Source organism: Ambystoma mexicanum, chromosome 9 (assembly GCF_040938575.1).
Source record: "Ambystoma mexicanum isolate Mex_15411 chromosome 9, UKY_AmexF1_1, whole genome shotgun sequence".
Taxonomy (NCBI): Eukaryota; Metazoa; Chordata; class Amphibia; order Caudata; family Ambystomatidae; genus Ambystoma; species Ambystoma mexicanum.
Window position 1 is genome coordinate 50,393,990 of NC_090931.1, and position 26,286 is coordinate 50,420,275.

Consider the following 26,286-nt stretch of genomic DNA (forward strand, 5'->3'; position numbering starts at 1 on the left):
CCAGACCACCCCTGAGAACTTTCACATGTTCTTCTTTAGGCCAATCCCCTCAAGTGTTAGAGCACGCCCATCACGCAAGGAACCCTCCAAATTAGCCCCTCAGCCCCCTCAATTTCTACCCCCAATTAAAGCAGGGGCTTTAAGACGTGCTGTAAAGCATATCCCCCTTGTAATGGAGGAATGCCCCTGCTCATCGGCTCGCTGCCAGGAACCTGTCCTGTCCCACAACGTGTCTTCCCGCCCGTGCAAAGACGACGAGGTGACGTGCCAACGCCTCGTGACCGACACGTCGGAACGTGCCAAAGTCACGTGCAGAAAGGTGGGCGGGGCGTTGCTATGGTCCCTTCCTCGAATGGGAACTAGGCAGTACCATAGCCACAGGGGGCCAGTGGGGGGCCTGACAGACCCGTGCAGGGGCCCGAGGCACATAGAGCAGCGCTGAGCTCGAGGGGGGCGGGGCGCAAAGCCTGCAGCCGGCCCTGTCCAGTGGAAGAGACACAGGCCAGGGCAGAGTGGAGCCTGAGGCCAGGGGGCGGAGCTGCGGGGGGCGGGGGCAGGATGACAGCGAGCACGGCCGGGCTAGAGTTTCGGAGCAGCAGCAGCCGGGGCCCCCCCTGGCCCGCAGAGAGTAGACCGCAGGCAGCCGGAGCTCCTGGAATAGGAGGATTCGCAGTAGCATCAGAGCCCACTCACAGCCAGCCAGCCGGGGTGCAGGCTCGGTGACACCGTGTACACTTGCATCCTCCCACCCTCGGGGTGCTTTGCTCCCAGCAGAGGGAAAGGCATGAAAGGGGGCACCATGCCATGGCCCTGAGCAAGTGACTGCACTCAGAAGCAGAGGGAAAGGCTAGGGAGGGGGCAACAGGCCATGCCCCTGAGCAAGTGACTCCACTCAGGAGCAGAGGGAAAGGCTAGGGAGGGGGCAACAGGCCATGCCCCCGAGCAAGTGACTGCACTCAGGAGCAGAGGGTAAGGCTAGGGAGGGGGCAACAGGCCATGCCCCTGAGCAAGTGACTGCACTCAGGAGCAGAGGGTAAGGCTAGGGAGGGGGCAACAGGCCATGCCCCCGAGCAAGTGACTCCACTCAGGAGCAGAGGGAAAGGCTAGGGAGGGGGCAACAGGCCATGCCCCCGAGCAAGTGACTCCACTCAGGAGCAGAGGGTAAGGCTAGGGAGGGGGCAACAGGCCATGCCCCCGAGCAAGTGACTGCACTCAGAAGCAGAGGGAAAGGCTAGGGAGGGGGCAACAGGCCATGCCCCCGAGCAAGTGACTGCACTCAGAAGCAGAGGGAAAGGCTAGGGAGGGGGCAACAGGCCATGCCCCTGAGCAAGTGACTGCACTCAGAAGCAGAGGGAAAGGCTAGGGGGGGGGCAACAGGCCATGTCCCTGAGCAAGTGACTGCACTGAGAAGCGGGGTAAAGGCTTAAAAGGGGGCAGCAGGCCATGCCCCTGAGCAAGTGACTGCACTCAGGAGCAGAGGGAAAGGCTAGGAAGTGGGCACCATGCCATGCCCCTGAGCAAGTGACTGCACTCAGGAACAGAGGGAAAGGCTTGAAAGGGGGCAGCAGGCCATGCCCCTGAGCAAGTGACTGCACTCAGAAGCAGAGGGAAAGCTTGCACAGTCTATTTGCAGATGCTCTCCTCGGGAGTGCAACATTGTACATGTGTGCATGGGAAGCTCATTTAACGAAACACAAAGTAACACCTCATTTTGCCCCAGAGAGAAATTCTTCCGACCTTGAAAATATCAGAAATGGGTGAGAACATCTCCCCCTAAGAAGACAGGATGAGACCTATCTGGTTATACTTGAAGACGGGCCACAGACATGGATTCCTTGTAACCTTTACAATCGCTCAGCTGGCCCTTAAGAGTCTCGGCTTCTGCAGATGAAGAGTTGGGTGGGCCAGTTGCCGGGCTGTCATAGGTCCCAGGTATCACTGCCAGAAATATTGCACCTCTGCACAGTATATTTTGCCACAGTGACCTATGGGCCATTGACACCAGATCAAAATGGAAGACGTGAGTCAGGAGGACATAGCATATCCTGGAGACTTCGGTGCCCACCTGCTCCAGTGGATCAGGACCGAGGTATCTGGAAGGAGGCGACTTCTCCTGGTTGGGGTGTTGCTGAGCTGTCTCCTTCTCTTACACCTGCTACTCAATGTCTGGCTTTTGCTGCTCATGTCGGGTTTGATGGCAATCCTTGGTAGTAAGATGGGTTCACAGGCCATCCTTGGTACCCAGAATCGCGTCCACCTGGAGAGATTTATTGTGCCTCATAGGTACCTGCAGAGTCCCGATGCTGAGAGCCAGCTGGACAAAGAGATCCACCTGACAATACAGAAAATCATTCAGGACTTTGTGTCGTCTTGGTACCGGACGCTAAGCCGTGAACAAGGCTTTGAAGATGAGGTGCGTACCGCCATGGTGTGTCTGGCAGCAGAGCTGAAGAGAAGGATGCGGCAAGTGGATCAGACCGTGTTGACCAAAAAGTTTCTAGTTATGGCTGGCTGTCACCTCCAGAGCTACATGAAGGCCAAGGAGGCAGCGGACAGACGTGACAGTACAGGCCTCCCTGACCCAGCATTGCGCCCCACACGTCTCTGGCAGGAGTACACACAGCTCAGCCACCCTCACCCAGCCCTGCGCAGCTCTGCCACAGAGGTGAGCTATGCACGTGGAATCGTAGATTTGTTACTGGGTGTTTTAGTACCGAAGCCTCATCTGGAAACCAGAACAGGCCGTTACCTGGTAGTGGAACTCATAACCTGCAACGTCCTCCTCCCACTGATTAGCAAGATGTCCGATCCCGATTGGATTAACTTGATCCTCACAGATATTTTTGCCAAAGCAGTTATTAAGGTAGAACCCAAGGAGCAGACTGCCACAGGGCAGCCTGAAGTACCTCTGACCCTGCCTCTAAAGGTGCATGTGGAATCTGCCGAGGAGGAAGACGTTCTTGCACCCAAAGTTGCCGAACTTTCAAGCTATGATGTAGTAGACGGTGTTGAGGATGATCATGAAGAGTATGAGGACAGTAAAGAGCAACAGAGCACTGACTTTAATGCTGAACCAAATGCTCAGATGTTGAAAGATGGTGGCATGCCAGTCCAATACTTGCAATCCAAAACTTTAAGTCCCCTCTTTCTCTGTGAAGACTCTGAGCCAGAGTCGCCAATGTCAGATATGGGGAAGGACTCGGACTCTATGATTCTCCTGGGCTCAGAAGAGCTGACCTCAGACTATCGGGACCCTCTAACACCCATGGATTCCTCCATGTTAATCTTGGGCCAGGAGGACGATGTGGAGTTCGACGACCGAATGTTGGAGCACCCTCAAGCCACTGCTTCAGTTGTGTTGACCCCGCCCAATGGCCGCCCCGAGATTCTGGTGAACCCACTGAAGATTCAGGAAGGTGCAACCCACAGCTCTCTGGCAGCAACTAGCGTGGAAGAGGTGGGGAACCTCCCTCTGAAGCCTCCCACCTCTTTGGAGAAGGAGAGATCAGCATCCCCCACATTAAGCCCAATGGAGAGCATGCCCAGTGCCCCCCTACTCAGCTCTTCCCCCACAGTACCCATCAATGCCTTTAGCTTTGTGCCTCTCAGCAGCCCTGACGGCCCTGTGGTGATCCAGAACTTGAGGATCACTGGCACCATTACAGCCAGGGAGCACAGCGGAACGGGCTCCCACCCCTACACGCTCTACACCATCAAGGTAACGGATGCAGTGTGCTTTTCAGTGGTCTTTTTTGAGAAAGATTCTACTGTATGTGGTTGAGTGTCTTGCATATTTTGAAAATATTATGAAAATGTCTTGGATGCAATCGCTCCCCGTTTTTTCATGGACAAACCATAATTCTCTGTAGTTTTGCCGTGGTCAACCATGAATGCAGCCCATGAATGACCATGGTTTGTCTATGAATGTGGCCATGGTTCACCATTACTAACAAAGTACGGATTTTAAACGGCTCTGGGAGAAACTAAGGATAAGCAATGGTGTAATGATGTTCCTCATCCTGAAGAGTTTGACGAGCCATGGGTAGACATGAGACATTTAGAGGGTTTTGCATGTTTCTTTACCCCTTGCTCAATTTACTTGTAGATTGTCAACACTCTGTGGTTTAATATTAAGGCTAAGTATAGCCATGTTTAGTAATAATTACACTGCATGCACACAGTTCCAGAAACAGCCGTCCACACTAAAACATGTCCCTGCCAATAATACCAGTGTATTTCATTCAAGCCACAGATACAAGAGCAAACACTATGCAGAAAATGGAAAATAGACCTTTAATAACAGATCAGGTTTTGCTATTGAAAAATAAATATCTGCTTATGGGAATCTAAGAATTTCAGGATGACATGAATTAATCCTTTCACTATCTAGAAAAAAATGTTTATGTGAATTATTTTCTGAATGTTTATGTTCATGTTGGAATGGAAGCAGCTGTTGTGTTTTTCTTTTTTTTATTGAATTGTGGGTATGTAAATGGCAGTGCTGGAAATTGCTGGGAGCTAGTTAGCTCCTGGTTATAGCCAAGGGGAGACTAGTTATCTTAAAACAAACCACTACCAGGAGCTACATTTGACTCCTGTGGCAAGTGATGCCATACAAGCCTAGCTATGTCATATTAACTGTCTATGTTTGGGAATGTATATAAAGGACAATAAAGAACACACTTGGAGGGCATTTAGAGCATATTGGATGATAATATGAAATGGACGAAAAGTTAGAGATTACGTTACGCGCAAAGTTAGATTTGCAGCACATTCTGTACTTGCTGCTGGTTCCCCAGAGGTAGCTCCTGCCTAAATGGTTATGCCGACACCCAGGACCTGCTTTTTGCTCCTGATCAACAAATCCCAATTTCGATCCCTGAAATAGGCTATACCCTGATAAACCGAACATAGATTTTTCTAACCTGCTAGCAGAAATCCCCTTTCTGCACTGCATTGCATAATGTTTGCAACCTGAATAGATTTCACACTGATTGTGTTTCTAAAATAATATAGGGTACATAAACGAAACGGAATCGTTGGGGGTGGGCCAAACTTAATTTTAATTATTGATGTGCAGAGTTTTAGTATCTGGGGTTCCTTTGTGGGGGTGCTGAAAAACAGTGACTAGTATTTCACTTGTAAAAACAAACAATCTAAGTTTTGATACCTTTCTATTGGACAAACTGAAAATATTATGCTGGTATGGTAGTTTTATTAGCTTTTGTGGTCCAAGAGACTTCTTCATCAGATGGTCAAATGATAAATGACCAACAAAGAACATCAAACCAATAGAGCTGGACATCCCTTGATGTTACACCTGCTGCTGCTATTTGAAGTTGGTAGCATTTGCATTTTTGTCCTACCATGCGGTGCCTTGAAGATGGCCGCCCTGTTCTTTGCATTGTCTAAGGCAGTAACACTAAGCTGACTCTCCTTTTACACATCTCTCATTGGCTGCCTTTTCTAGCCAATAGGGGGCTGGCAGGCTTTAGCCGCCCCCCTCACAAAAGTCCCACTCCCAAGGCCCCTGTCTGCTACATGAGACTATTTCCACAACCCGACCCTCCCCGAGGCTGCTAACTCGGCTAGGAATCTGGATTACCAACACTCTTACCTCACTCACCATGGGTTAGTTGCCTCCTTCTGATTGTCCTTCTTTCCCTTCTTGGGTCCTTCACTCTCTTCTCTGCTTGTTGTCACAGTTCTCCCAGTTATGCTCTCATATGCACTTGTTTCCGGACTCATCTCTAACTTCTGATTCATACTGCATTTCTATACCTACTGTGCCTTAGCATTTAACTTCGAAAGTCAAACGTGGGTGTGTTTTGCATTAATTTTGAAAGTCAGACTTGGGTGTGTTTTGCATTTAACTATGGCCATTGATTGTAACCTGCTACCCCAGTGACTGTTGCATACCGCTGTACTTGCATACTCCTCCCACTGCCTCCTCTCTCTACTCACCCATGATGCTTTCTGTTTCTCCTATCTACTCCAACTGCTTCTCTATCAACTATCCTTCCCTTCTCGCTAAGTCTGGGAAGAAGTAGTTTAAAAAGAATATCATGGACTCCAACCCAGGTCTCCCCATCGCTGATACCTATCCCAGTGCCTCTTCCAGACAGACCCTCACCAACCTCCTCTTTGTCATTCCTTCGTCCGATATATGGACCCCTCATATGATCTCTTTGCTCCATCCTGTCTCCTCCTCTCCCATTAATGGTGGCACCCGCTGGGAAGTCCTCATGGATTCCTTCGACTCCTCCAGAGTCATCATTAATGTTTACCTAAATTGCACTGTCAGGGTCCAAGGCCCTCATGCCAATCTCCTCTTCGATAGGCGGTTCCCTCGCCTCATCAACTTCCTTTCATCTCCGGCTGTTTCCTCCTCTCCTCCCTTTGGCTACCTTGCCCTCTCTTCCCTCCTCCTCTGCCCCACCTCAGGCTCCCTCCACATCTCCGCAGGGCGTACCTCTGATAGTCCAAATCTCTGAGGCTACTGTAAAGAAATGAAGACGCGCCAGTCACAAGGAACAAATATATAAACAACAGTTTATTCACACTTGAGTGGTCTCGACTTTAGCAATGAATGGCATACAGGCATAGAAAAAGTGAGCCCTAATATGTGGGCGTAGCTGGGTTTTATGCATCTTCGGAATATCATGATGGATTTTGGGCTAGCTTGTCACGTGATAATGGCTTGTGACCTATAAACCTATGGAGGTGGGCATTTCACCATGGCAACATGTGTTAGAACACTCTACGTCACCTTGCAGACTATTTACTGTCTGGGAAGCAAAGCAGAGAGGGGCGTAGGAGGATATTATGTTCACAAGCTCAAGGTAACATTCCTCACGCCACTTTATCTATGTTATTGCTATTGTCAGTCTCTATTTCTACTCAATAGCTCGATCCTTCAATACAACATATGCCGTGAATTGTGATTTGCTTTAATTGTCTGGATGCACATTCACAATTAGCTATGGAAAACAGGAGTCAGGGAAGACGGGATGGCCCCTTACTTACAGATTAGCTACGTTTGTGCCAGTGCTTCAAGGCTGTGCTCAGCGGTTTCAACATTCTTGTGCAGAGGCATATTTTAGGGACGCTACTGAAGCAGTGACTTTGTGAGTGGAAATGAGAGCAAAGCAGCTAAAATGGCCTTTTTGGAAACCGCAATAGCGCAGTTCAATGTGTACGTGCTTAGGCCAACATTATAATGCGAAATACATCTGATTTTACAAACCCTCCTTTTTTGCCTAAGCCAACACATTGCTAGAATCATGTGACCATGTATCATCGTCATCATCAGAACAACCTGAGTCATCACTGTCAACTATATAAATAGACATAACTGTTTGATAGTGGCTTCTTGCAATCAAGGCATTGGTTACATTTACAGCAAGATGAGGACCAGTTCTAAGTTTCATTAGGGATTTGGAACAACAATTACCTAGTGCCGAACTAAAATGGGCCGACATCATATAAAGCAGCAGAAAAATAGTATTACCCCAGTGATAATAGCAAGCACTGAGAAGATTTTCCATCCCCAGGTTTTTAGCAGATTCTAGGCCCATGTTCCTATGTCCCAATCCCCTTCGGGAATGTGACCTTCAGTGCTTGGTATGTACCGTCATTTTATCGCTTGGAACACTGTGGGGGAGGAGTCGGGTACGTACACACAACACGTGGTCCCGACCATTTTGCATACACCACAACGTTCAGCTAACATGACATCTAAAACCATTCTATTCAGAAGAGCTATTAATCTAATTGCTCTTTGCTACAATATAATGTTAAACAATACATCAGTAGTTTCATTGATAGTGTTCTCTAATACCCTAGCCAATCTCCTAATATCTCACAAATTAATGATCTGGCCCCAAAAAGGAACCATGGCCTTCGCTAGATCACCCAATACCTGGAGGGGGGGGGTATCGGCATCTGTTCTCCTCCTAGGGCGACGGTTCAGTATGTCTGCAGTGGATGTGACATAAACTGCTGCCAGCAATATCCCCAGATGAAAAGTCCCTTTCCGATCTTTGGGTAGCCATGGATAGGCCTCTTTTCCACAAACAAAGTAAATCGGTCCCCCAATGTATAATGGCCTACTTTCGTTCACCAAAACAGCAGTGTTTACACATTTATCATATGTGCTCATATACCGGGAACCTTCTTTTCTCGAACAAAACGGTACTATATCCGGATCATTATTAATGGTGTAAGATGGAGGGATCTCTTCCCTTTTTCCTACTGGTGCCATCTTAAATGAGATCATAGATTGATGGGGTGTAGTATGTTTAACAGTGTTACTAGTGGAGACAATATTTGTTGTACTCTTATTTGCAACAACAGAACATCCTAAGGGATGTAAACCTAAATAAAAATAGGGCTATAAAGGATGCATAGCAAGAAGTCGATAGCGGCAGTGGATAGATCTACTATACCAAACCTTTCCCATCATGTTGTGGTAGGTGAGAACATACCCAGCAGTTATTCTTGTTCAGGATCGCATGTGTAGCATTCATAATCTGTATGAGCGTGTTATTATCGTAACCTTCTCGATGTTTTAAATTAAATGGATGAAGGGTGTGAGAATGCACATAGAGAGGAGCCAAAGTGGTGCTGGCAGTAGTATACTAAGCAGATGTGAATCCTCCAAGTACCATAAAACAGGTATTAATATGATCACAACACTAGCTGCAAGTGTTATTATTATTAATTTCTCCTTCGTTGACCATAGCCCTGTAGATATGGGCTTGCCAGTGGCAAGGCTTTCCATGTCCTCGTGTCTACGTGCCCCCAAAGATGGGCATAGTTTTCAGTGTCCATTAAGAAGCCTCACTGAAACGGGCTCTATAAATTCATCCGTGGGTGGCACTTGACCACGTGGCCGATCTTGCTTGTGTAGTCTTCTTCTTGCCCTGCCCCGCTCTGGAACTCCTTGGACTGTCTTTAGGGGGTTTGGAGGGAAGGCTGTCGGTTTCTTGTGGGTGCAGTATACAAACTACACTTTCCTAATTTATCAAGATGTCATTCCCTAACTATTTCCGTGGTCGAAGGTTGTACCTTGTGACTCCAGGTACAGTGTGATCGAGGAATAGGGAAACAAGATCTGAAGAAAGTGAAGAATCCTCGAGTTGCTTGGGCTCACATTTCTGCTCAGGATCAGAATGGGTGCCCTTGTTCAGAGGCATATCTTTGCAATCCGGATCATCAACCCCCTCCTTAACCCATCCGTCACAGGGTAAAGGCAAGGGCACTAATTTCAGGTGTGCTGCATGAATCCAATGGTGTTTTCCTTCAACTTGAACAGCCGTCTGAGTAGCCAGTAGCACTGAGTAGCACTGAGTAGGTCCTTTCCAATGAGCTGCAAGGCAGGACTTCCTCTCGAAGTCCTTCACCAGAACGAAGTCCCCAGGTCGAATGCAATGACCAGGTCCTTCGTATTTCTCAGGCAAAGCAGCTAGAACCTGTTGGTGAATCAAACGCAAGTTTTGAGTCAATTGGTCACAGTAATCTGTTAATAGCGGATACTCTATTTAACATAATTATTTTGGTCTTGGCGCATGCTATATATTAGCAGGTCTTCCAATGGCAATCTCGTAAGGAGAAAGTCCCATTCTAGACTGTGCCGCTGTCCTCATCGACAGTAAGGCTAACGGTAAAGTGTCAGGCCATTTCAGATTGCTCTGTGCACACACCTTTGCTAGTTTATTCTTAAGGGTACCGTTATGACATTCCACTAAAACGTCACTCTGTGGATGCCTCGCTGAATGAAATCTCTTATCTATTTGTAGCGCCTTGCATACCTGTAGTATGATAGCTGCTATAACATGTGGTCCATTGTCGGACCAAATTACTCTGGGTAGTCCAAATCTAGGGAAATACTCCTTTCGAATTACCTTTTACAGTTGCCATAGCGGTGTTATCCTTCAGAGGGAAAGCTTCAACCCATTTGCTAAAGGCACATATCACTACTAGCACATATTTGTAGTTTCGGCATCGCTCCATCTCAATGAAGTCAGTGTATCACTTCAAATGGCATAGCAGAAGGTCCAAAACTATCTCTGGGTGCTGGTGTAGCCTTACCAATGTTATATTGTAAACAAATCATACAGTTCTAAGCTAATCATTCTGCAATTTTGGGAATGTTATCGTTATACGAGACTGCGTCCAAGTGTTTAAAAATGTTTTTTGCATTAATGTGTGCTGGCCCATGTGCCATAGTAATTCATTGCTGATACATATGCGCTGGGCAGCATCCATCTCTGTTCTTCCCGATCTACCCAACATCCCTCCTTCTTCAATACTGCAGGTCCTGAAGCCCAATATTCAATCTTTCTTCTGGGCCTCTACCTGAATCTCTTTCACACTACTAACACCCTCATCCATCATCCCAGCTTCAGCAACCCATTTAGCAGAATCTAACGCATACATATGTGAGTGCAGGTCAGTAGCAGTTTGTTTAGCTATTTTGTCGGCAAATGCATTTCCTTTTCCAATGTTGTCAGTCACCCTCTGGTGTGCTGCCGATTTCGTTATAGCTAGTTGTTTGGCAAGGGCTTATGCAGATAATAGTTGTACTATCAAGGGACCATACTGAATTTTGTGTACCATGAGATGTTAAAAATCCTCTTTCAGCCCACAATCGACCAAAGTTATGAGCGACCCCAAAGGCATACTAACTATCAGTGTATATGTTAACGCTAAGTCCTTGGGATATCTCATAAGCTCTAGTCAAGCCAACTATCTTTGCAGCCTGGGCAGAGCTGTGTGAAATTCTCTTGCTTTCAATAATGTCTAAAGTGGTGTTTGCATAGGCAGCAGTAGAAGTGCCATCAGGTAGTTTAAAACAAGAGCCATCGCAGAATAACTCTTCTTCTGGTGATGTCAATGGTGTATCACTTAAATCAATTCTGCCTTTTGTATCCTGTTCAGTAAGGTACAGGCAGTCATGAGATGCATTGTTAGTGCAATCCTCATTCAAAGGAGGCAATAGTTCAGCCGGATTCAAAGAACAGCATTTCTTAATTTTGATGTGAGGTGGAAATGGAATCGATTCATACCTCGTGAGTCTAGCAGATGTGAGATGCTGAGTCTGTGTTATATTTAACAGAGCGTCCACTGGGTGAGGTACCATTATGGCCAAGTGTGACCCAATACCTTCACTTTGTTTTACTGAGCGGGCAGCAGCAGCTGCAACCCTAAGACATTTCCGCAAAGCGCATGAAACCGGGTCTAATGTGGAGGAAAAATAATCAAATGGTCTGTTTCTTCCCCCATTTTCATGTGTCAAGACAGCCAAGGCACATCCACTCCTCTCATGCACAAATAAAATAAACTCCTTTCTGTAATTTGGTGTGCCCAGAACTGGTGCCGAACATAACATGGTTTTGAGCAGATCAAAAGCTTCTTGACAATCCGTATCCCAAGATAACTTCCTAGTTAATGCCAACATTGGCTTAATCAAAAGTGAAACATTTGGAATCCATTGTCTACAATATGAAGCCATGCCGATAAATGCCCTAACCTCCTTCTGTGTATTTAGACTAGTCATACCAGAGATGCTTTGTATACGTTCAGGTCGTCTACCCTCCTTCGACAGGACATAGCCTAAATAGGTGACCTTATGTCGACAATATTGGAACTTTTTCAAAGATGCTTTATGGCCATGCTCAGCTAGATGCTTCAATAATAAAACGGTGCCCTCCTTGCAAACGTTCTCGGAATCTGCAGCTATATATAGGTCATCAATGTGCAAGTGGAAGGCAATTCAAGCATATTGAGTTGTTCCTTAAGTTCTCTGCTGTATATTCTAGTGCTCTCAGTGTATCCCTGTGGTATGCGTGTGAGTGAAAACTCGTCCTCCCAGGGAAAATGCAAACAAATATCTACTGTCTGGATGAATAGGTATGCTAAAAAAATGAATTTTTCAAATCGATTACCGAAAAATGTATAGCCGTAGCAGGAATCGTAGCTAAGATGGTGGTGATGTCAGGGACAATGGGAAACTGTGGTGCAACTATCTTGTTAATCACGCGGAGATCAATAACAAAACGGTAGGGTAAAGCATTATCACCTTTCTTATAAACAGGCAGAACCGGACTATTACATGTACTACCAGAAATCCCTTCAATGATAATGATGTGTTATTTGTATAGTGCCTTAATCCAAAGCACTTTACATAGCACATAATTAATAATAACTTGATGCATTAAATCTGAAACAATACTTTTAAGCGCCTGTTCACCTTCTATAGATACTTTATACTCCGGAATGCGTGGCAATGTAATACCGGATTTTAACACTATGCGTACAGGATGAACATTCAAAATCCCTACATCGTTGTAGTTTACTGCCCATAAATGCGTAGGCACTTGTTGTAACTTACTTGGTAAAGGCAAAGTCACAAAGTGGAATTCAACTGGGGTGAAATGGTCAAATACACTCCCATCTGGCGAGCAGTAAATCACTGCATTCAATTTGTTCAACAAATTTAATCCCAGAAGACTCTCACCGCAATCTGTAGACAATAAAAGGGACATGAGTCAGTGAATGGACCCAAAGCTATCGGTACCATGCGAGAAACTGGACTTATACTGGAGTACCAGAGAACCCTACAGAAACCTTATTTTGCCCTGACCGTGGAATGCCTGGAACCCGCAGATGGTCAATGGCGCACCCGTGCTCCTGTGTCTACTAGAAAACATGCTCTCTATTCCCAGCTTTCATTTCTACTTAGGGTACTTTCTGATCTACGGGAATAGGAATCGGTTCCAGACTCTGCTTCGGGCTGTCCTAGCGAAACAAAACATCGGATGTGAAGTCTTCAGTGAAATAGGAGTGCGAATTGGTGTCAAAAGTGTTTGTATTACCAGTATTTTGTTGCTGACCTCCCTGATTGCCTGCATTATTATCCTGTGGCTGGTTCTGTTGATTTTGGGCAAACTGATTCCTACTCAGACCAGGCATGCCAGTGCGTGCTCTTGATCTTCTACCCATCGTTCCACTCGCTGCTCTCTGCTGGAGGGTTGGACATTGTGCCCTCCAATGACCTTCTTGCCTACATAGGCACATTGATTCATATGCACAGGCCCCGTTTGCGGTACAAACTGACTTCTTGGTTGTGTAGTCCCATTATTCCCACCCCGTGCTCCTCTCGCAATTTGTTGTAGAAGTACCCTAGTTTTCAAATCTCCTTTCTTCTTTTCTATCTTCTCTTTCTCATTATTGGCTCTGTTTTCGTAATATTGGGCCATATGTAAAACGTCCGACTGCGATTTCGCCTGCCATGCACTTTCAGAAGCAGTGATCTGCGACTGAATGTCTGGCAATAATCCTTGCACAAATATGTCAACAAATAATCTCTTCCTAGGCTCCATACTTAAGTCTTGACCACTAAAATACGAAAACACTTGTTCAAACCTATTAAAAAACTTGGTTGTTCCCTCTGTCTTTCCATAGACGCGGTCCATTTGTCCCAAATAATTCTCTTCACGGGCACTAAAGTTTTAAGTTTAGTTACTATGTTGTTCGGTAACATTAATTTGTTCTGCGGCAGTTTTTCTCCAGCGTTCCTAGATCAATTGATTGTTTAAGGGTGTTCACTTCCTGCCGTGAAAAGGGAACAAGAACAAATTGTGAAATGTAATGGGCTGGAATAGTCGTGGCAGGTGCTCCGCCTACAGCAGTTATCTCTACCTTTTGGGACAAGAGTTGGAGGAACCTCTCTAATAGGCAATTGCATAGTGGGGAAGTCTGAACGTTTATTAAGAAGTAAAGCCAAATCGAGTGACAATGCGGTCAGCGCGCTGTCAGCAGAAAACGCATGCTTATAAATTACCATAATGTCAGCAGGACAACACAAATTCTTTCTCAAACATTCATCTTGAAAATATTCTACCATAACTTGTAATACCTTTCTCTGCATAGGTGGAGAATATTGGCTAAACCTGTCATGTACTTCAATGGGTGTAATGGAGGCGCCTGAGATCCATCTAAGAGCGTCCCTTGTACATTTATGCATTACTTCGCTAACTGATTTCAATGGAGGCGGCAAAAATCTTTTCTGCTCATACGATATACCTTCGTCTAATGCTATTTGGTGCAAACGATCTAGTTCATGTTTATAAAAGAAGAGTTTCGAAAATGTCTAAACAAGCAGTTCCACCAGGCCAATATTTATACGCGTACAAATATCTCAAAACCACATCAGGCAGCACTGTCGGTTTGAAACAGACTCAACTGATTCCAATCAAAAAGAGAAATCTCCCATCAGTGTAACCTATCGTTGTGGCTGGCTGTCTTTCCGAAAAACCTGTAGTCCGGGTATCTTGCCGTCAGGACCTCTGGGCGAAGCGTGGCATCTGGAGATCGTAAGCAGCAGTCTGATGAGTCACGTCTCAAGATGTGCAGCAGGGGCCCACGATACTCCGATCTCATTCCGTCAATTGGGTCGTGATCGTAAGACCCCACGTTGGTCGCCATTCTGTTAGTCCAAATCTCTGAGACTACTGTAAAGAAATAAAGACACGCCAGTCACGAGGAACAAATATATAAACAGTTTATTCACATTCGAGTGGTCTCGACTTTAGCAATGCATGGCATACAGGCATACAAAAAAGTGAGCCCCAATATGTGGGCGTAGATGTGTTTTATGCATCTTCGGAATATCATGACGGATTAGGGCTAGCACGTCACGTGATAATGGCTATGTTATTGCTAGACTAAAATTTCAGTCTGTATTTCTACTCAATAGCTTGATCGTTCAATACAACATATGCTGTGAATTGTGCTTCGCTTTAATTAGCTGCGGAAGACGGGATGGCACCTAATTTACAGATTAGCTACATTTGTGTCAGTGCTTCAAGGCTCTTCGTTGCAGAGTAACAATGTGCTCAGCGGTTTCAATATTCCTGTGCAGGGGCTTGTTTTAGGGAAGCTGCCGAAGCAGTGACTTTGTGAGTTCTCACCGTGTTCAGAATGAAACTCGGAAATGAGAGCAAAGCAGCCAAGATGGTGTTATTTGGAAACCTCTTAGGCCAACATTATAATCCAAACTACATCTGATTTTACACCTCCCCGGGAGCTCTTTAAGGTTGGCATCCTTCTTCATCTTGCCACTCTCAACTCTCGCTCTACTGTCAAACACTCTGACATCTGCCACAACCTGGAAGTACTTGAACTTGATGTCCTTGGTCTTACTGAGACATGGTTCATGGCCAGTTCTGTCACCAGCTTTGACACTCTCTTCCCTGATGGCTACAAGATCCTTCCGCACCCAGATCCACCCGGGATGGAGGGGGTGTAGCCCTGATCTTTCCTGAGTGGATTCCTGCCTCTATCATTCCCATTCAGATGTACTCCTCTTTCGAATGCCTTGTCTGCTGGCTCTCTCTTTTCTTTCTTTTCTTTCTTTTCTTTCTTTTCTTTCTTTTCTTTCTTTTCTTTCTTTTCTTTCTTTTCTTTCTCTCTCCTAGCCACTCTCTTACTGTTGCTACTATCTACCGGCCCCCGGTCAATTAATTTAATTTTTCTCTGAGTGGGAAGACCACTCAACTCCTCCTCCTTGCTGACTTCAAAATCCATCTCGATTCTCTCTGTTCCTCCTCTGTGCTCTTTCGCGACCTCTTCGAGTCCCTTTCTATCCTCCCCTCTGGCCCGACTCACTCTGCAGGACACACACTTGATGCCTTGATCCGTATGTTCTCCCCCCTCTCTATCCCTGTGACCACTGCCTCCTCTTCTCTCATCTCTCCCTCTCTTCCCTCCCAAGCTAAGCCTACCCCAACAATGCCACCTACCTTCTCAGATATCCGGCCCATGAAGCGTGCTGTCCATTGAGGCTTTCGCTGCCACCTCGGCCAAACTCTTTAAAATCTGCAAGGAGCTCGCCAAACCTGCTGCAGTCTCTACCCCTCCTCCTGCCTCCCAGGCTCTTTGAAATGCCCTTGCCTCACACTTTATCTCAAAAACCCTCTCCTCTCTCCGTCTGCGCTTGCTGACCCTCCTTCAGCCACCCCCTCCCTCTTTCTCATCGTTTCCTCTTTTCTCCCCTGATGAGGTTGGTAGACAAGTCCGATCTATGAAAGCCTCGTCAAAACAGGTTCATCCCTGTTCCTCTAAAACCATCAAGGACCACATTGATACCCTCGCTCCGGCCCTTGCTGATTTTTGCAACCTCTCCTTTGCCTCAGGATCCCTCCCCTCTTAAGCACTCCCTTGTACTTTCTCTTCTCAAGAAACCCACAGCTGATCCTTCTTCTTGTCCAGCTAACTATCGCCCAATTTCAATTACTCCCTTTCTGGGTAAATTCCTGGAAAAGCTGGCCATCTCTCAGCTTAACCTTCATTCCGATTCTGTTGGCTCTCTCCATGACCACCAGTCTGGCTTCAGAACTGCCAGAAGCACGGAAACTGCTCTCCTGAACATCTGTGAAGATCTGCTTCCTATCATCTATCTCCCTCTCTACCTGTGGTGTTCTTCAGGGGTCTAAACTCTCGCCCTGGCTTTTCAACCAATACCTGGCAACGCTCTCCCATTGCATTGCCATTTACTGCTCAAATTTCCAGTGCTACGCTGACGACACTCAAATAATTTCCAGGCTGCCCTCGGCCACCTCCTCTCCTTCTCTCATCTCTGATTGCCTAACTGTCATTCAAGATTGCTGTGCCGCCAATGATCTTTGTCTAAATGCCAACAAGACTGAGATCCTCCTCATCGGTACACCTTCACCATCCTTTCCCCTCTATCTGGCCGGCCTCCATGAGCCCTCATCTGACCCCTACCTGTGAGGCTAAGAACCTCAGGGTAATCTTTGACTACTCACTTTCCTTCTCTGCCCACATCTCCAACGTCTCTAAGTCAAAACCTCCTACTGCACCTCCTCAGAGGTACTCTGCCTTTCCTCTCCCCCCCTACCCCCTCCCCCAGAAGCTCATTGTCTCCCAAGCTCTGGTTCTCTCTAGGTTGGACTACTGTAACAACCTCTTTCTAAATCTACCTGCCTCTACTCTCCGCCCTTTACAACTAATGCAGAACAGGACTGCAAGACTTGTTCTTGGCCTCAAGCCCTGGGACCGTATCTCTCAGCACTGAAATCCCTTCATTGGCTCCCAGTGGATGCAAGTATTACATTCAAAACCCTCTGCATTGTCCACAGCTTTCTGGGGCCTGGCTCCAAAATACCTTCAACTATCCCTCTGTAAATACCTCTCCTCTCGAGCTCTTCGCTCCTCTACCTCTAACCCCCTCAGGGTCAGTCGTTTTTCAAAGAAACGAGCTGGGGGTAGGTCTCTGTCCTCGGCTGGGGCCTCCCTTTGGAACAGCCTCCCTACCACTCTGAAACTTGAGGAGAACCATCTCTGGTTCCAGAAGCACCTCAAGACCTTCCTCTTTGCTTCTGCCTTTGCCCCCCTCCTGATCTGTTTCTCTCTTGCCACCGTGCACCTGGCCACCCTCTGTCCTCCAGGCCCAGGTACCTGCTCACCCTGCCACCCTCCTGCACTGCCTCCGGGCCACCCCTTACATTGGTGTGTGTATCTGTACCCATACAGTCCCCCACCCCTTTCTTTTCTTTCTGTACTTATCAGGCCTACCCTGTCCGCTGCCTTATCCCAGCACTTGCCACTTGCTGGCTGCACTACCACTGTTTATTGCCTTTATTATTTATTTTATGTATTTATTATTGATCTGTTTCTCCTCTGCACTCTCCACTTCTCTCCCCCTTCCATGCACTTTATCTCTTTCACTTTCCCATGCACTTGCGCATTCTCAATGTTACTGGGCCTAATAAGATTGTTATTTTGTTCTTCCCTGCTCCCCTCCCTTGCCTTTTCACGCTCTGAAACACTTGTGTACGGGCAAGATATGAATACAATATCATATCGGACAAAAAAGACAATGGATTCTCCCACTTCAAACTATAAAGGGCCATAACATTAGGAAGAAACGTAAACTCAAGCACTGAGAAGCAGTTCTCATCACTCAGAAGTTGCATTTCAAGCAGAGCCATGTTGTTCACCCAATGAATTGCATGTAACACGTAGTGTGTGCAATCACTTAAGCATGACGAGTCTAAGTGAAACCCTGTATGTTTTAAAAAAAATTATAATAATAATGTAGAGAAGTTCCAAAATGTTAGATTAAAAGGCACACAGTTTGAGAAAGAAAGGATCGGCTTTTTCACATTGTCCACGCACAGTCCAAGACTCTTCACATGTACACTGCATTTAATTGTCCAGCGTTCCACCCAGCCTCACTGTTTTTCCAACTGTGATGCTGGAAATGCATTGGATCGACAGGGCCTACATATCCTTGTCCTGTACTCCCTCATCATGTGTGTTCTGTGTTGTTTTCTGTACAGGAGTCCATGTGGGACTCCTAGCAGTGCAGCTCTTCCTCTTTTTGGTTGTGGTGAACAGAGACCCTGGGATACCTTTATGGCACCCATGGGTGGGGGGTACAACCCTGTGCCCCTAGTGTATGTTTTTCGGCACCTGTGTGAGGCCCACCAGGGTATGGGCTGGTGGCAGCTCCATGCTGAATTTGACAGGTGCTCTGAGTATCCTCCATTTTGGGGATACCCAGGCCCTGCCATTGGAATCGGTTGGTTCCTGATAGGAAACATGATGGCCCCTGTGGCCTTCCCAGTGACTGTATGTTGTGGGTACACCCTTGGGGAGGGACCTGGGTGAATGGAGTGGATGACCCAAATGCACTTCTTGTTATGGGTGTCAGTTTCTGGTATGTGACACAAAGACTGAGACAGCCCTGCCCGAAACTTGTATGAATGCAGTGTGTAGTGCTGAATGGCTGGGTACTTGTCCCAATACACATTCCTTGTTGTGAGCGTCTGAGAGGGAGGAGGATGCCCTGAATGCACTGTAAGCCTGATTAGCTGCCTGACTGCTGAATGCCCTTCTGAGTGATTGGTTGCCTGAGTGTGACCCAGCAGAATGAATGGGAGACAGAACAGTATATCTGGGGGCCTCTCGCTGCTAGAATTCGTTCAGAAGCTGTGTTGAAACTGATGCTTAACTTTGAAACCCACTGGAAGAAGAAGAATTGCTGCTGCTGTCCTTTGCTAATCTGAAAGCTGCTGTGCTTTCAATGAACTGATCCAAGAGAGGAGCTGGCTAGGAGACCTCTTCCCGAGCTACGAGGGACCATTGTGTACCAGCTAATCTTTGCCAAAGCTCCCTGGTAGACAAACCTATGAAAGGCTGCTGACCGGAGATGGGGACTGCCAAGGAGAACGAAGAGAAGCACAGTCGTCGACCGGAGCTGCAGTGCTCCTTTTGCCTAAGAACATTTTGATCCAAGGACTCCCTTGTTCATCATCGTCGACCGCTTTCTTCCTGCTGGAGAAAGTCAAGGCAGCCGATGACAGAGGAGAATCCGCCGGTGGGTTTCCTACCACCCGAAGACCTCAGACGCAGACGAAGCCAACAAAGCTACAAAAGCCAGCTGTGGTCCTGTCCCTTTTCGCCGACGGCAGACGCCGACGACCCGGCGCCCTTGCTGGGCCAATGTTCTTCGACTCTTTGCGGCAACAAACTATACTATCGTCATCGAGGTGCACCGCATGCCTCTTTTCTTCACAGGACATTCAAGAGCTTTCGTCAGCGAGCACTGCGAAGATCGAAGCTGCTCCCTCAACGACAAACATTCACCTCTTTCTTCACCGAATCTAGACGACCTGCGGCTCATGTCTGAAAGGGAGTGCGTTCAAGAAGGGCCTGTCGACGACTCACCGAAGAACTCTACGAAACCAGGTACTTTGGGGCAGTAGAACATTTATAGAAGGAGATAAGACTTTAATAGACCATACATGGACTGGGCTTGTAGTGCATCTTCATTTACAGGCGGCACAGGTGGGGGGATCCTCATACAGAACTGTGCCTAGTGGTAGGGGCCCAGTATTCTTCCAATTGTCTAACCAACTTGTTTTCCTCCTGTCTATGGTTGATATTGTTTTGCTGTGTTGATTCGTATGATACTTGGGGCTGTCAGCCGTGGTCGCATTTTAATGGAATCAGAATAATAATGGTACCACCTAGAACTGTATATATTTACCATTTTAGAATTGTCGGAGCACAAAGTGTGTTATTGTGCATACAAAGTGTGTTATTGTTATTGTGCATATAACGTGAACATTATTTATATAAAGACCGTGTTTTCACTAACACACAGTGTGTGGACATTCCTTTGTGGGTGCTTGGGGACTACTGTACTTAAGAACCTGCCCGCATCACCCCCTGAGAGCTAAGCCTTGGTCGCTTGCCATGTTTTACCAAAATAGAGAATCTCGGCTGGGGTCCTCTGTGCCTCTCCTCTACCATATAGAGAGCAGGAGTAGAGGTACCCCCTCCAGTCTTTACACCTACCACTTGCCATCATGAAACAATGATCCCTATATTCTCTTCATGGACTTTATCTGGCACCATGGGATATTGTGCCCTGTCAAATTTCTGCAGTGCACTCTTTTGTGAGTGGTAAACAACTGCTCTCCCTTCCTTGCCCCTTCTGTTTTGTATTCTAGTAATATGTGCTTCGTAGCCTCATTTTTGGACATTTTCCCTAGCCGTATATAATTATCTGCATATACTTCTCCCCCCACCCCATCTATCCAGTGAACACACTGTTGCCCATAAAAAAAAAATCATGCTTTATACAATGACATGTGCATTATACACCCCTACTGTCAGTGTGGCGTGTGGGATGAGAGATGTGAGGTTGGCATCATGGAAGGAGACAACAGATTCAAAGTTGAACAATGTTTTATTAAATAAGTCAGGATGGATTAAGGCCTAACTTGCCCTATACTAAGGTGTGATTTCCCGATCTAAAGAAACTGAGGAAAGTCAGTATCAGTAAGTTCAACATAAGTCTGTCTGTGTCCAAATCCTATACTTCCCCTCACAACTAATACAAAGCAATGTGTAGGGTCATCAACCATAACTCAAATAGTGTTCCAAACATAAAGTTCTGAGCTGCTTCCAGCTCTAGCTTATTCATCAGCTTTCTCTCTCAAATGCCAATAAGTTCACCACAAAGCTCATTGTCTCATTCTTTGAGCATTAGATGAAATACAGTTTATATAGCGCAGAGCCTGTGGAGTCTATGGATGAGGTGGAGATTCCGCCATTAATGCGTCTTCACATTATTCCCCAACGTGAAGGGGGTGTTCCAGCTTTCTTGTTCCTCACCAACAAATAAAATGGCTCTGCCCCTTCACTGCCGCGTTGCAACCGCTTTGCTTTCCTGCTGTCAGGTTGTCACGCTGCAGTTTACTCCTTGGCTTTGCAACTACTCCGCTTTTCGCATACTCTCCTGTGCCCCTTCTGGTCTGCTCATTTTGCCTTCTCAGGTTCGCGCACGTGTTATATTGTTCCTCATTTTCACGTGGCTCCACCGCGCTGCTTGCCCTCATTGCCTTGCGGCTTCTCTGCCATTCCTCATTTTTCACGCGGCTCCACCACGCTGCTTGCCCTCATTGCCTCTTGGATTCTCCACTCTGCCATCCCTCATATTTGTTTCTGGGGATCCTCTACTCTACATCTCCTCTGGGTTCCGAGGCTCCGCCGCCTCCTCTCTCCCCTTTCCTGGTTCTCAATACTTATCCCCTGCTCCCTGCCACCCACTCTCCTCACCATCTAGAGCTCGGACTAACGGCTCATGGATTCTCCTACTCCTGTTTTCTTCCTGGCTTCTCCATTCTACAGTGCCTCCTGTTTTTCCCTTTTCTGGAACTGTACTTCCTGCAAACATCGTCTGCTACCCTATTGCATCCTCCAGAGGCCTGGCTACCAACCCGACTGGCTATCTACCCAACTCAAGAGGTTTTTTTTTGTTGCCTGAGGCTTTTTCCCTTCACCCGTGGTGGCTTCTGGTGGGGCCAGCCTCTTGCCTAGGCTGTGCACCCAGTGGTGATAATGGCTACCTCCCGGGGTCGACCATTTCTCTACAAGGAAAGAAATACTTCTTGGAAGAAGGGCTCTACCTCACCATCGGACGAGGAAGTGGTATTGTCATCTGAGGAAGATTCAGGTGAGGAAGGCGTCCCATTAGTGGACAGATTGCAACGGCAAACCACATCCGCCACCATGGCCGCCGCCGAACAGGTTCAGGAACTTATAGCAGCAGTTCAGGGCCTCTCGGCGGACCTTCAAACTGTGAAGGCTGAAAACAATGTGCTTAAACAATTGGTTATTGCAAGGGACCGATCTACTGACCTTCCACCCATGGCATTGGCCACGGTCTAGTACGATAGCTCGCCAAAAAAGCTCAGAGTTCATCGATGCCTGCATCGTTTACTTCACGTTCAGAACGAATACCTATGCAAACGACCAGTCCCGAATGGGCTTCATGGTCTCCAATATGGTGGGCAATGGTTTGGCTTTGGTTACACCCCTGGTCACTTCAGCCAACCCTGCACTGCCAGATTTTCAGGCTTTTTTGGCCCTTTTACAGAGGACCTTTGAGAGTAAGGAGGTTACCTATTCGCCTATGAATCCTTATTATACCTCCTTCAGGGATCTACAGATTTAATGTCTTGCATCAGTGACTTTAAAACACATTGCTGCACAGTCTGGATGGCCGGTGGAGTATGTCATATTCGGGAGAAGTTTACAAGAAGACCTGAAAGACGAGCTGGCCAGAACTGCCCGTCCCACTACTTACTCTGATTTGATCGCCCTTACTATGCAGATTGAATACCGTCTTAAAGAAAGGAAGGCCGAGCGCAGGAAGTTAACAAGCCCCAAACGAATCCTGTACCGGTTATGCCACCACAATCCTCTAATGAATCGTCAAGAGAAGAACCCATGCAGATTGGCACAGCCTGAGGTCCTTTGTCTGCTTCCGAAAGGAGGAGACGTGAACAGGGTCTCCGCATGTACTGTGGTGCCAACAACCACTTGCTTAGAGATTGTCCTGAAGTACCACCAAAGCGTTCGGGAAATGAAAGATCCTGGTCCTAGAAGAAACCCAAGACTTTGGAAACTTAAGGGGTTCCCTGATTGTTACTCCCGCTAGTGAAAAGGATCTAGATTCTCGTTTGTTGGCGGTTCGTCTCTATCTCATGCTCCCCCCATAAGAAGATCGAAGCTCTTGCACTCATCGACAGCGGAGCCGCTGGTAACTTCCTGGATGAAGTATCGGCTCACAAGGAGGGTATTCCTCGCCAAGAACGAAAAGAAAACTAAGCTGTCGATGGTAGACCCCTTATTTTGGGTCCCATTACCCACACTTCTACCCCCCTGGCTTCCGTTATCTGTGACCATCAGGAAACCATCAGTTTCCCGTCTGCTTACTGTTATTCCCATTGCTTCACCTTCCCAGTCCCCAGACTTCTTCGGCAGAATTCACCAAGGTCGAGACAACCGTCTTGGGGATCCATAGCATTCCAGGATGTTTTGCACACAGAAGTATTTCTGGGCCAAATAAATACCCAAGGTATTGCCCCACATCGTCTGGAAGACTGTGCTATTGATTTGAAGCCAGACGCATTAGTCCCTTTCGGACACATGTTTTCTCTTACCATCCCTGAAACGAAGGCTTTTAAGGAATACTTGGATGACAATCTACAGAACGGACTCATTCAACCTTTGAAATCCCCAGCTGGGGCTTCTTTGTTCTTTATCCCTAAGAAAGACTCCAATGAACTTCGTCCCTGCATCGACTATCGTGGCCTCAATTGTGTTACAATACGAGACCGGTATCCCATACCCCTCATAAGGGATATCCTGGAATCTGTACAGGGATCCAAGATTTTCTCTAAAATAGATCTCCGAGAGGCTTACCATTTACTGCAGATCAAACAGGGCGCATTTAGAACACCATATGGCCATTATGAGTATCGGGTTATGCCCTTCGGACTAGTCAATGCGCCTGCAGTCTTCCAGAGTTTCATGGACTGCATTTTCTACAACCTTTTGTACCGGACTGTGATCATTTATCTTGATGACATCTTGGTGTTCTCTAGTACGGTGGAAGCACACCGAGTGGTACCCACTCTGTCCTTACAACAAAGGATACTCACCTGGTGCCAAGAAGGAAAGACCGCAGGTCACACGGGGATAGATGCCACCTTGGTACTCGTCAAACGGTCTTTCTGGTGGCCTACATTGTAGAGCGATGTAAAGACCTATGTTTGCTCTTGCCCTATATGTGCCCAATGTGACTAGCCCCGGCAAACCCATCGTTTTTGCTAGAACAAAGTCTGACTCCGGTCAGACCCTGGAGCCACATTTCCACCGACTTTGTGGTGGACCTGCCTCTCCCTCTAGAAGCTGTAACGCCATATTGGTCGTCTCACTTTGTTCCCCTCTTTGGTCTCCTGTCTGCTTCTTAAACTGCCATGGTGTTTCTCAAGTAAATCCTTAAATTGCATGGCTTGCCCAATTCTATCTCAGACTGGGGGACACAATTTAACTCCAGCGTTTGAAAAACCTTGTGTGAATTTTTGCGGTTTGATAGAGCACTCGTCTGGCTATCACCCACAGTCTAATGGACAGACCAAATAGCTCAACTACACCATGGAGCAGTATCTCTGATGTTAACATAAACAATCGACAGGACAACTGGGTAGAGCTGCTTCCCATGGTGGAATTTATTTACATTAACACAGTAGATACGGCCATAGGGATGAGCCTTTTTTTTTGCATTTATACATCCCCAGTTCCTACCCAGTTCTGCCTTTCCCGCATCTACGGTTTCTTCCATAAACACTTTTCTCAAAGACCTCACCCAAGCACGCAAGGAATCTTTGGAAACCCTAAAAAAGGCCAGATAAGAGTATAAGAAACAAGCCGACCAACACAGAAGATGGGTGCCTTATTGGGACGTGGGAATGTCAGTATGGCTATCCACCAACACCTGCCCCGATGGGTTCACCCTTCAAAACTCTCCCTGGTTCATCGGCCCTTCAATCTCATTACCAAGATCAACACTTTAGCATTCAGATTGAAATTACCACCCTCTCTAAACGGGTTGCATCCTGTGTTCCTTTCCTCTCTTTTAAGGACTTGCGTACAGGATCCATACCAGCGCAAGACAAAGACTCTTCAGTCAACACCCCCCAGGACACTGAGGAATACGAGGTCTCCAGAATTTGTGATTCCAGGTATTACAAAGGGAGACTTCAATATTTGGTGCAATGGAAGGGTAATCCCCTCTCGGAATATTAATGGGAACCTGTCTCCTTCATTAATGCTCCCTACCTCCTGTTGGGGAGAATTCTCATTAATGGCTGATTTCCCTTACCTAAAGAGTCCCCCAGCAGCTTTGCTGGATTTCTAGGGTTTATTTTTTCCACCTGGTAAGAGTGTGAGCCTTTTTCCCACTCTTACATGTGTTTTGCTGTGTGTATTTTCACGGTTTGTGTGATCTTGGGCACTGGAGCCTCACCTACTCCTTGTGCACCACTTTTTGTGTGTTACACAGCACCTTCAGTGCAATGACACAGGGTTGTCTTTGAGACTTCCCACTGACTCCATTTTTCTGGGGCTGACTACTGTCCCCCAGAAACAGGTAAAGTTTCCATTAACTTTATATAGTCACTTTAAACCACAGACCCAGTACACCCCATCTTACATGGAGTATTGGAAAGGGTTAACTCTTATTCCTTTTTGTCTGTGCCTCTTGGAGCCTTGTTTCGCTCCCTTAACATTAAGACTTGACTGGTGGCAGTGGTATCTACCCTGACTTTTCTAACGCAATTATCTTATATATCTGTCTTGTGCTTTGTGTTAGTTACCCGTCACTTGTTTCTCGTGTGCCTGTTTCTGCGCCCCGAAGCTTGCGAGCTACCGGCGCAATATAAATAAATAAATAAATAAATAAATAAATAAAATAAACGTGGTATTGTTCCAGGCTATTATATTAGCCTCGAACATAAACCCGCTTGACTCTGCATGCCAAACTGGGGATGACTCCTTTGTTCGCTGTCTTTTCGCGGGCTTCTGCACAGAAGCCCTCCTTAAGGTGCCTGATAGTCTAGGTAGGCATGATGTGAGGGAGGGATCTTCGGACCCCTGCCATGGGTTCCCTTGGTTACCCAAGGTGCACTCTTGTCTGATTGGCTAAGGGGACTGGCCTTTCCAGGCCAGCCACCCTGCTGTGTGATTGACAGCCAGGCTGTATGAATGCGGGAAAACTGCATAAAAAGCAGGTCTCTGGGACTGGAAAGACAGAGTTGCCACTGGAACGAAAGAACCAACAAGGAACTTGAAGAAGAGGACCTCGACCACGACTGAACTGCCCGGTGAAGCCCTGCTACA

The 26,286-nt window shown here is 46.9% G+C and overlaps 1 protein-coding gene across 1 annotated transcript in view; it reads left to right on the forward strand.

Moving 5' to 3' along the window:
- The first annotated feature begins 337 nt into the window (after positions 1–337).
- Positions 338–26,286, forward strand: part of SNX19 (sorting nexin 19) — a 310,682-nt gene continuing 284,733 nt past the window's right edge. The window contains exon 1 of the mRNA XM_069614129.1: positions 338–3,718. Coding sequence (XP_069470230.1) covers positions 2,012–3,718 — 1,707 coding nt within the window. The 5' untranslated portion in view covers positions 338–2,011. The remainder of the gene's footprint in view (positions 3,719–26,286) is intronic.